General features: G+C 40.8%; 1 protein-coding gene across 2 annotated transcripts in view; it reads right to left on the bottom strand.

The window, feature by feature from the left end:
• GNAI1 (G protein subunit alpha i1) overlaps nucleotides 1–12,528 on the bottom strand; it is a 105,690-nt gene that overhangs the window by 32,537 nt on the left and 60,625 nt on the right. For both annotated transcript variants that reach the window (XM_086397155.1, XM_086397154.1), the window contains 2 exons: nucleotides 2,128–2,170; nucleotides 1,890–2,031 (listed from right to left, as the gene is read on the bottom strand). In XM_086397155.1, coding sequence (XP_086253281.1) covers nucleotides 1,890–2,031; nucleotides 2,128–2,170 — 185 coding nt within the window. The remainder of the gene's footprint in view (nucleotides 1–1,889; nucleotides 2,032–2,127; nucleotides 2,171–12,528) is intronic.

Here is a 12,528-nt window from a genome sequence, read left to right as displayed (position 1 = left end):
CATACATGACCACAGGAAAAACCACAGCCTTGACTAGACGGACCTTTGCCATCCCATGGACTATATATATAGTCCATTGAATCGTCCAGGCCAGAATACTGGAGTGGGTAGCCCTTCCCGGATCTTCCCAACCCAGGGATCGAACCCAGGTCTCCCGCACTACAGGCCGATTTTTTTTATCAGCTGAGTCACCAGGGAAGCCCAGTCAGTCCTGAAATTAAGCCCAAATCTGCCCCCAAAGGACAGAAAATGAAAATATTTCTTGAGAAAAATATGAAAATAAAAAGACCTCATAAAAAAGCAGCTTGCATTGACCCTTCATTACCTCACACAATGGAGGCTACAAAACCTTTCTCTTTAATAATCGCATGTAAGATCTGAATGCATAATACTGTACACGTGAATTGGAATTAATGTAAAGTACAATTTATTCAATCCCTTATCTTAGGGTAGCTCTCTTGTGTATGACTAAGAGCTCAAAAACATTTCCTGAATGAATAACGATAAATGAATAAGTTACAGCCTGAATGGATAGGAGATAAGGCAAAAATTGTCTGGATATGATCAGATGCTGTTTCAGAAAAGATAAGTTAGAAGAATGCTATGAATTATTATTAAAAATGATCTTGAAGTCTTTGAAAATATTCTTTATTTAAAAAGAAAAGTTTAGTAAATTAATATGCCTCACAGCTTATAAAGAAATTTTAGTGACTTATTATACAAAATAAACAAATTTTTACAGATTTCCTCAATATATGTTTTCTAATGCAGCTTTCGTTCATTTTTTTTCCTATTAAGTACAAATTGAGCCTGTATATAAAATTAAAAACCTGGCAGACCTAAGAAGACTAAAAGTTATGGTCTCTAAACAGAAAAGTCTTTATAGTATTATTAGGGAGATAACACACATATTGAACACATAAAAATAAAAAGGAACTATATAAAAGGGGGTAGTAGTAATAAGAGTAGTAATAATATACATCTACTTTGTACCAAAATATTAAAAACTAATCTAGAGACTCACTTAAAGGTTTCTGGAAACATCAAGTTTTACCACGTTATTTTAAAAAAAGAATCAGTGAAGAATAAACCATACACAAATAAAAAAAAACTTGAAAGAGATTAAGCAAGCAACCCAGGACCGGGGAGAAAAGAGGAAAACATAATATATGGGCCAGGCTGGGGCTGTTTCCAATCAAACTGCAAACAAGTTCCATACCGGGTCACATAAGGAAGCACAGGCCCACTGCCTTGTCACCACCGTGTGGCAATCTTCCCTATCACGTGACGTCCTGGGTTCCAGTTCCTTTACTGCTAAAACGAAGGGGTGGAACTAGCCTGTCTCCTAAGGTCCTTGTCCTTCTAGCTCTGAAATTCTGAAAGATGTTTTCTAATAGCAAGTATTTTCTGATTCCAAAGATAAGCAAACTTTATACTTGTTTTCATCATCTGAGACCAGACTGCTTTGTAGTCTGGGCATGAACACAAATATTTAGATCATTTCAGCATTCCAAATCATATAAACAAATTCTGAAGAATGCCAGTGTAGGCAGTTTACTGAACTCGGTAGTAACTACTCAAAACCATGATGGAGATTCAGAGGTAGTCAGTATACTATGTTATATAGAAAACACGGTAATGGTTACTGAGCGGTCCAAACCATCTGATGGATAAGGAAAGCATTCTGGCTCTAATGGGAAGATTATGCAAATCTGTGTATTCTTACTCTACTCACTTCTAAAGCTTCTGACCCACTTCACTCACTACTATTCTTCTGGTGCTGAGACAGTTGATAAATACAGTATGGTGTTATCATGTAAGGTTTTTTTTTTTTTAATTTTTTTTTTTTTAAACTCTTCTGGTCTGCTCCAAGGACTTTAGTAACTTACCGCCCGGGCTGAGTCACCAAAGTCAATCTTCAATCTCCCCATGGCCCTAATGATAGCGATAATTGACTGGATGGTGTTACTGTAGACCACTGCTTTGTACTGCTTACATTCCTCTTCTGAATAACCAGCTTCATGGATAATTCTAAGGAGACAAAGGAAAAAAAGAATACTTACTTCCTTTGAGGGAATGGTACACTTAAACAACATCAAAAAAAAATTATGTTTTAAATCTACTTACTTCATTTGCTTCACAATTGTACTTTTCCCAGATTCACCAGCACCTAAAAAATGTGAAATAAAATAATTAAGGGATTTCTAATTTTATCACATGTATATCCAACTCCCAAACACACACATTCTCTCTCACAGTTGAATTTTTTTTTAACATTTTTTTTTAAATTGGAGTATAGTGCAAACTGGGAGAAGGCAATGGCAACCCACTCCAGTACTCTTGCCTGGAAAATCCCATGGATGGAAGGGCCTGGTGGGCTGCAGTCCATGGGGTCACTAGGAGTCGGACACAACTGAGCGACTTCACTTTCACTTTTCACTTTCCTGCATTGGAGAAGGAAATGGCAACCCACTCCAGTGTTCTTGCCTGGAGAATCCCAAGGACAGGGGAGCCTGGTGGGCTGCCGTGTATGGGGTCGCACAGAGTTGGACACGACTGAAGCAACTTAGCAGCAGCAGCAGCATAGTGCAAACTACTGCACAATTGCACTCATCTCACACGCTAGTAAAGTAATGCTCAAAATCTCCAAGCCAGGCTTCAGCAATACGTGAACCATGAACTTCCAGATGTTCAAGCTGGTTTTACAAAAGGCAGAGGAACCAGAGATCAAATTGCCAACATCCGCTGGATCATCAAAAAGGCAAGAAGTTCCAGAAAAACATCTATTTCTGCTTTATTGACTATGCCAAAGCCTTTGACTGTGTGGATCACAATAAACTGTGGAAAATTCTGAAAGAGATGGGAATACCAGACCACCTGACCTGCCTCTTGAGAAACCTGTATGCAGGTCAGGAAGCAACAGTTAGAACTGAACATGGAACAACAGACTGGTTTCAAATAGGAAAAGGAGTCCGTCAAGGCTGTATATTGTCACCCTGTTTATTTAACTTATATGCAGAGTACATCATGAGAAACGCTGGGCTAGAGGAAGCACAAGCTGGAATCAAGATTGCCGGGAGAAATATCAATAACCTCAAATATGCAGATGACACCACCCTTATGGCAGAAAGTGAAGAGGAACAAAAAAGCCTCTTGATAAAAGTGAAAGAGGAGAGTGAAAAAGTTGGCTTAAAGCTCAACATTCAGAAAACGAAGATCATGGCATCTGGTCCCATCACTTCATGGGAAATAGATGGGGAAACAGTGGAAAGTGTCAGACTTTGTTTTTTTGAGCTCCAAAATCACTGCAGATGGTGACTGCAGCCATGAAATTAAAAGATGCTTACTCCTTGGAAGGAAAGTTATGACCAACCTGCTGCTGCTGCTAAGTCACTTGAGTCGTGTTCGACTCTGTGCAACCCCATAGACGGCAGCCCCCCAGGCTCCCCCATCCCTGGGATTCTCCAGGCAAGAACACTGGAGTGGGTTGCCATTTCCTTCTCCAATGCAGGAAAGTGAAAAGTGAAAGTGAAGTCACTCGGTCGTACCCGACCCTTAGCGACCCCATGGACTGCAGCTTTCCAGGCTCCTCTGTCCATGGGATTTTCCAGGCAAGAAATTGGGGTGCCATTGCCTTCTCTGATGACCAACCTAGATAGCATATTAAAAAGCAGAGATATTGCTTTGCCAACAAAAGTCCATCTTCTCAAGGCTATGGTTTTTCCGGTGGTCATGTATGGATGTGAGAGTTTCACTGTGAAGAAAGCTAAGTGCCGAAGAACTGATGCTTTTGAACTGTGGTGCTGGAGAAGACTCTTTCGAGTCCCTTGGACTGCAAGGAGATCCAACCAATCCATCCTAAAGGAGATCAGTCCTGGGTGTTCTTTGAAAGGAATGATGCTAAACCTGAAACTCCAGTACTCTGGCCACCTCATGTGAAGAGCTGACTCACTGGAAAAGACCCTGATGCTTGGCCACCTCATGCGAAGAGTTGACTCATTGGAAAAGACCCTGATGCTGGGAGGGATTGAGGGCAGGAGGAGAAGGGGACGACAGAGGATGAGATGGCTGGAAGGAATCACCGACTCGATGCACATGAGTCTGGGTGAACTCCGGGAGTTGGTGATGGACAGGGAGGCCTGGCGTGCTACGATTCACGGGGTCGCAAAGAGTTGGACACGACTGAACGACTGAAATGAACTGATCTGATAGTTCAATTTACCTTGCTGTATTACTTTCTATACAGCTGTATTACTATACAGCAAAGTAAATCAGTTATACACACACATATATGAAAAATGTACTTTCCCATATAGGATCATTGCACAGTATTGAGTATAGTTTCCTGTGCTATATAGTAGGCTCTTATCAGTTATCAATTATATATATAGTAGTGTGTGTATGTGTGTGTGTGTGTGTGTGTGTGTGTATATATATATATATATATATATATATATCAATCCCAGTCTACCCCCTTTTACCCTGGTAACCATTTTTTTTTAACATCTGTGACTAAATTTTATTTTATATCAAAATGATCTTTACTGGTTTCCAAAATACCAAAAATTTCTTAAAAATAAGTCCAAATATTTATTACATCATAATACTTAAAACTCAACTGAAAAAAAATGCTTTCATCATTGTTTTTATGTATTCCCTAAAGCACTTAAAAAAACTTCTTCTTCTATGACTTATACTGAAGCAGTATAAATTAATTTTACTCAAGATTTTGCCCCTCATTGGAAGACATTTAACTGTTTGGCCAATTATCATAATTTTAACCTTTGCCTCTTGTGAAACAGATAGCCAGCAGTACCAAGAAACCATGAAAATTATTTTTAAATATTACGTTAAAATAACAATGTCTCATGCATTATATATAGTCGACCACCATTATTAAACAAGCAACATAGGGCCAACACACTTTGCCAGCAGTGAGGATGCAAAGGTATGCAGAAGGAAGTATCTCCGCCCATGTTTTTCTATATTCCCTATCACCCGAGTCATAAACCCAGTCTCAAAACTATCCCTTTAAAAAAAAAAAAACAACTCTCCCTGACCCTCTATACTCATGCACGATCTCACCATTTGAGTCTCTAGAATTATGCCATCACAACATGAAAATATTAATCACAAAATGGCCCTTTACAAAACTAGAGCCCTCTACATACTGAGAACATGTGAGCATAGCACACAGAACAAGGAAGGTGTGAGAGCTTCATGCTGTCTTCAGCCAGAGCTACACGTCATGGAGCTGTCACTCCTGTTAGAGAGACGGGGCTCAGGATTTTCATTATCTGGGCCTCATACTCCCATTTTCCCAGGGCCATTCCTACAGTGCTTTATGCTCCAGTATCACTGAACTTACAGTTCCCAGAACGCCTACTGCTGATGACGCCACAAGTCTTCAAACATACTGTTTCTCCTGCCGAATGTAATTTGCTCTGTTCCTCGTGCCACACCAGTGATGCTGTATCAACCATCAAACCCACCTCCTTCATCAGCCTTTCCCAACCCACTCCCACTGTGATCCCTGCTGCCTGTCCCTTTGCACATTTTCCACTTGAAAGCTCAGCAGCTAACCTGTGCTAGACACACCATCAACCAGAAATGCACGTGAATTGATTTAAGCTATCTGTGATGGATCTGGTAGATGGCAAACTTCTGGGCCTCATTCCCTTGCCCTTCCCCCTCAGCCACATGCACACAACCAGATCATCAGAGCATCTGAGAATAAGTCACAGTTAAATGGCCTATTTGGAAATCTGGGGGAAAAAAACTGCTTACATTTTACTTGTGATTTGATATTCAAGAAATTTCTCCAAGATAGCTGCATATTAAATAGAAAAGCAGGCGCTGAATAAACAATGAGGGCACTATTCGTTTACAGACAGCCTTTGAATCTTAGAGGGCATCTGCCAATACAAACAACTCCAAGATAAACAACCCATTATTTATTAATCAGCAACAGCATACTTGGCCCTATGAAAAGCACAATTGTAGGCATCATGGCTCACACATTTCTCCAACTCAGGCGAGGTCTGCCCAAGTCACACACCATCAACAGTTTTCAGCAGAGCTATCTCCAAGGGACCTCTGAGCTTCCAGGGCCCTGCACGTTGACTCAGCAGCAGGCATGCTGTGGTGACACCCCCATTCTGTTAGTGAAACAACTCAGAGGCTCAGAGAAAGGCTTATATGACACAAGTCCATGAGGTCTGAGAACCACACAAGGTGAAAAAATCAGAAACAGTCAGAATAAGATGAAACAGTAAAGAACAGAAGTTACTAGCTAAACTATGTGTGTAGGGATGAAAATTTTAAAATCTTAATGAGAAAAAAGCAAGTTTTCCTAATGTTAGATATTATTTTTACACTCAAATTCACTTCCCACGTCATCAATTGTTGTATGAGCAATAGAGAATTTAGTCAATGGTTTGCAGTTCAAAAAAATCCTGAAACATGTTTAACATTTAAGAGTGAGTGGTGGCAGTGTTATTGGTTGAATGTTTAACTGATTGTTTTGCTAGATACAAGGTACCCTCTGTGGAATAGATATCCCAGAGGCAGAAACACTTGGGGGCGGGGGATCTTTCAAAATTTAAAGATTTGTGTAATTAGTTTTCAATTCTTAGTTCCACACAGACTCTTAATAGGAAACTTAGAAATGCTGCCTTGTTACAGTTCCAAAATTCTAAACACTGCTATTCTTTCCATACAGCATATAGGAGACTAGCTCTCTATAAATCTCAGCACAGGCTTGTTTGAGAGATGGACAAGAAGCAATTGTTTATATATTAAAAAAACAAACAAAACAAAAACAAACCTCAGAGCTCATGGAGGCAGGATAAAGGAGAAAAGGTAAATTTTCCTAGCAAGACTCAGCTCGGCAGCTATCACTTTTCAATTCAATCCATAGGTGAGATTAAGAGTGAGAGAAGAAACAAGGAATATGTAGCACCAATCGTCAGGAGAGCTCCTAGTCACAGACCCCTGCAGTCACAAACTGACCCAGCCAAGGTGACTAGGTGGCCTCTGAAGTAACTCTCGACAAGCTGGTCGGTGTGAAATGAGAGACTTCAGGACAGTGGGCAAGAGTGTGTGCAATGTGGCCACAGGAACCATAAGGCCACTGAAGGGGATCCCCCAGGCCCCTCTTTCAAGAGGAAGTGGCAGATGGAAAACTGCAAGTCTGCGAGCAAACACTGCGCCCAGCAGTTGCGTGAAGTGGAGCTCGGCATGTGATAACACACCACACAGATGATGGGAGAAAAAGGGCACGCCACCACAGTGACGCGGACAGGGACTCACCTGCGGGCTCGGCCACAAGTGCACGCCTGCTCATTAACAGCGCATCAAGTGCTGACAAGGAGAGGCAGGAGGAGGGGAAAGGCTAAAATCATATAAAAGATTCTAAGTCCATGAATAGAATTATGTAAGTTACAGCTATAAAAATGATAAGCAAATAGTGCCTACTCCCGATGTTTGTTGAGGGGCTGTCTAGGGAAACTCGGAATCTTAACTGTAGTGAAGTGTAAAAGAAAAAAGACCTCCAACTTCAGAACACAAACTTGTCTTTTTTGCAATATTCTTTGTCCAGGACATCCCTGGTGCCTGAGTGGTAAAGAACTGCCTGTCCATGAAAAGATGCGGGTTCTGTCCCTGGGTTGGGAAGATCCCCTGGAGAAGGAAATGGCAAGCCACTCCATATTTTTACCCAGGAAATCCCATGGACAGAGGATCCTGACAGGCTACAGTCCCTGGGATCGCAAAAGAAGCGGACACACTTAGCAACTAACCAACAGTTCTTTGTCCGATTCTCTGCTTAGGTGCACATTTATACAAGTTACCAGTTTCAGGTACCCAACATCACAGGCTGTTCAGCATGAAAATAGTGATTTACCAAGGTCATCTTATGCTGAGCTCCTGACAAACTCAATTCAGTTCAGTAGCTCAGTCATGTCCAACTCTTTGTGACCCCATGGACTGCAGCATGCCAGGCGTCCCTGTCCATCGCCAACTCCTGAAATTTACTCAAACTCATGTCCATTGAGTCGGTGATGCCATCCAACCATCTCATCCTCTGTCGTCACCTTCTCCTCCCGGCTTCAATCCTTCCCAGCACCAGGGTCTTTTCAAATGAGTCAGTTCTTGCATCACGTGGCCAAAGGACTGGAGTTTCAGCTTCAGAATCAGTCCTTCCAATGAATATTCAGGACTGATTTCCTTTAGGATGGACTGGTTGGTTCTCTTTGCAGTCCAAGGGACTCTCAAGAGTGTTCTTCAACACCATAGTTCAAAATCATCAATTCTTCGGCACTCAGCTTTCTTTATAGTCCAACTCTCACATCCATACATGACTATTGGAAAAACCATAGCTTTGACTAGACGGACCTATGTTGACAAAGTAATGTCTCTGCTTTTTAATATGCTGTCTAGGTTGGTCATAACTTTTCTTCCAAGGAGCAAGCATCTTTTAATTTCATGGCAGCAGTCACCATCTGCAGTGATATGGAGCCCCAAAAATAAAGTCTGTCACTGTTTCCATTGTTTCCCCATTTATTTGCCATGAAGTGATGGGACCAGATGCCATGACCTTAGTTTTCTGAATGTTGAGTTTTAAGCCAGCTTTTTCACTCTCCTTTTTCACTTTCATCAAGAGGCTCTTTAGTTCCTCTTCATTTTCTGCCACAAGGGTGGTGTCATTTGCATATCTTAGGTTATTGATATTTCTCCCAGCAATCTTGATTCCAGTTTGTGCTTCATCCAGCCCAGCATTTCTCATGATGTACTCTGCATATAAGTTAAATAAGCAGGGTGACAATATACAGCCTTGACGTATTCCTTTTCCTATTTGGAACCAGTCTGTTGTTCCATGTCCAGTTCTAACTGCTGCTTCATGACCTGCGTACATATTTCTCAAGAGGCAGGTCGGGTGGTCTGGTATTCCCATCTCTTTCAGAATTTTCCACAATTTGGGGTCCACACAGTCAAAGGCTTTGGCATAGGCAAGAAAGCAGGAGTAGATGTTTTCCTAGAACTTTCTTGCCTTTTTGATGATCCAACGGATGTTGGCAATTTGATCTCTGGTTCCTCTACCTTTTCTAAATTCAGCTTGAACATCTGGAAGTTCACAGTTCATGTACTGTTGAAGCCTGGCTTGGAGAATTTTGAGCATTACTTTACTAGCGTGTGAGATGAGTGCAATTGGGCGGGTAGTTTGAGCATTCCTCAGCATTGCCTTTCTTTGGGATTGGAATGAAAACTGACCTTTTCCAGTCCTGTGGCCACTGCTGAGTTTTCCAAATTTGCTGGCATATTGAGTGCAACATTCTCACAGCATCATCTTTTATGATTTGAAATAGCTCAACTGGAATTCCATCACCTCCACTAGCTTTGTTCGTGGTGATGATGCTTCCTAAGGCCCACTTGACTTTGCATTCCAGAATGTCTAGCTGTAGGTCAGTGATCATACCATCGTGATTATCTGGGTAATGAAGATTTTTTTGGTATAGTTCTTTTGTGTATTTTTGCCACCTCTTAATATCTTCTGCTTCTGTTAGGTCCATACCATTTCTGTCCTTTATCGAGCCCATCTTTGCATGAAATGGTCCCTTGGTATCTATGATTTTCTTGAAGGGATCTCTAGTCTTTCCCTTTCTATTGTTTTGCTCTATTTCTTTGCACTGATCACTGAGGAAGGCTTTCTTATCTCCCCTTACTATTCTTATCTTTCCTTTTCTCCTTTGCCTTTTGCTTCTCTTCTATTTACAGCTATTGTTAAGGCCTCCTCAGACAACCATTTTGCCTTTCTGCTTTTCTTTTTCTTGGGGATGGTCTTAATTCCTGCCTCCTGTACAATGTCACAAACCTCCGTCCATAGTTCTTCAGGCACTCTGTCTATCAGATCTAATCCCCTGAATCTATTTGTCACTTCCACTGTATAATTGTAAGGCATTTGATTTAGGTCATACCTGAATGGTCTAGTGGTTTTCCCTACTTTCTTCAATTTCAGTCTGAATTTGGCAATAAGGAGTTCATGGCCTGTGCCATAGTCAGCTCCCAGTCTTGATTTGCTGACTGTATAGAGCTTCTCCATCTTTGGCTGCCAGGAATGTAATCAATCTGATTTCAGTATTGACCATCTGGTGACGCCCATGTGTAGTCTTGTCTTGTGTTGTTGGAAGACGGTGTTTGCTATGACCTGTGTGTCTCCTGGTAAAACTGTATTAGCCTCTGCCCTGCTTCATTCCGTATTCCAAGGCCAAATCTGCCTGTTACTCCAGGTATTTCTTGACTTCCTACTTTTGCATTCCACTCCCCTATAATGAAAAGGACATCTTTTGGGGGTATTAGTTGTAGAAGGTCTTGTAGGTTTTCATAAAACCGTTCAACTTCAGCTTCTTCAGTATTACTGGTCAAGGCATAGACTTGGATTACTGTGATACTGGTTTGCCTTGGAAATGAACAGAGATCATTCTGTTGTTTTTGAGACTACATCCAAGTACTGCATTTTGGACTCTTTTGTTGACTATGATGACAATACTACTCCACTCAAAAAAAATCCCAATTAAACCATTTTATACTGAATAAGATGAAATAATAATTTAACCTGTAATAAAACCAAATTTACAAATGCATTTAAAGTCACTTCTGTTTAATCATAAAGCTACTGTAAGATGAATAAGATCAAGGTCCTTATTTTTAAGATAGAAGCAAATAAAGAGGATGCAAGGGCAAATATGCAAATCTAGACAATATATTAAAAAGCAGACATTACTTTGCCAACAAAGGTCCACACAGTTAAAGCTACGGTTTTTCCAGTAGTCATGTACGGATGTCAGAGGTGGACCATAAAGAAGACTGAGCGCTGAAGAACTGATGCTTTCAAACTGTCGTGTTGGAGAAGACTCTTCAGAGTCCCTTGGACTGCAAGGAGATCAAACCATTCAAACCTAAAGGAAATCAACCCAGTATATTCACTGGAAGGACTGATGCGGAAGTCAAACCAGTCAAACCTAAAGGAAATCAACCCAGTATATTCACTGGAAGGACTGATGCAGAAGCTAAAGCCCCAATACTTTGGCCACCTGATGCGAAGAACTGACTCACTGGAAAAGATCCTGATGCCTGGAAAGACTGAAGGAGAAGGGAGTGACAACGGATGAGATGGGTGGATGGCATCGTTGACTCAATGGACATGAGTTTGTGCAAACTCTGGGAGATCATGAAGGACAGGGAAGCCTGCCACACTTCAGTCCACAGGGTTGCAAAGAGGTGGACATGACTTAGCAACTGAACAACAGCAAAGGGTAAATATAAATTAAAGAGGCTTTAATTATCCCTGATGGGAGTAAAGAAAAATTTCTCTCCCTTCTTTTTAGGACATTTACATAGAATAGTTTTACATGTAAGTAAAACTTTCCCCTCTCCTTGAAATGTATGTACAGTTGACCCTTGAACAACCTGGGCTTGAACTGAATGGGTTCACTTATACATGTTTTGTTTTGTTTTGTTTTTTTCCAGTAAATTCACATAGTACTACACACAGACTGTCAGGTTGGTTGAATCTGTGGCCAGGTCTTGGAACCAATCACCTGCAGATACCCAGGAACAACTGTATTCCCTTTGGAAAACTAAATAGACATTTTTGGTCAGCTTTTGAGGGAGAATGTCTTTCTCAAGGACCTGAGATTCATCTCTTTGAAAGGTAAACATCAGGGAGATAGCACCCCTAACTGCCCGTTTCTGCAGGTGGGCAGAAGTCTAACTTGGTTGAATATCTTGCTCCAAGTTGCAAAATTACCTCATCACAAGATAAGCTTGTTTCTCTTCTGGACAAGGCTAATTAGCTAAATGATGATTATTTCAATTACCCAGTAAAGTTATGATGAACTGTGTATTATATAAGGTGTTGTAAAGCCTGTCATTTAGGAACTAGTTGTTTATCTTGAAAACATATACGTAATAGGTTGTATCAGCTTGTCTACGTAAGTGGGTGAGATACCTTTCTGTCTCTGCAGTCTCTTAATGGAATGCCTGTGAAGCAATCCATTCAATTAAAAAAAGAAAAGTTTTCTTTCTCCACTACTGTTGTGAAGATGATTTCTAGGTTGAGAGAAGACTTTGTTTTTAATTATAAGTCCCCAACATAGGTAATAATCTAGAAACCTTTCTTATTTAGCTGTAAGCTGGACTTACATTTATATGAATACATACATTTTATGAGATTACCTGACATTCTGGGAAATAAAAATAGTGACTGTAAACATCAGAATCTATAGATTCCCCCCAAATGATCCTCTTCTCTAAATATTAATACCCCATAAAATCACTACCCAAGCCATTCATGACTGAAATAGGGATCACACTGTAACACTGAGCAAGAATGATTACACATGCAAGGCTACCCTAGAAAGGGAGGACAAGAGAAAGGAGAATTGTGGGCAACACAGGAAACTTTTTCCTGGCAGCCTAGTCAGAGACACCACAAAGTAGCTAACTGAACTGAGGGATCAATGTTTCGGA

This window comes from Bos grunniens, chromosome 4, assembly GCF_055505025.1.
Source record: "Bos grunniens cultivar Pamir isolate PY7600 chromosome 4, Bosgru_T2T1.0, whole genome shotgun sequence".
Classification (NCBI taxonomy): domain Eukaryota; kingdom Metazoa; phylum Chordata; class Mammalia; order Artiodactyla; family Bovidae; genus Bos; species Bos grunniens.
This window is presented reverse-complemented; position numbering and strand designations above follow the sequence as displayed.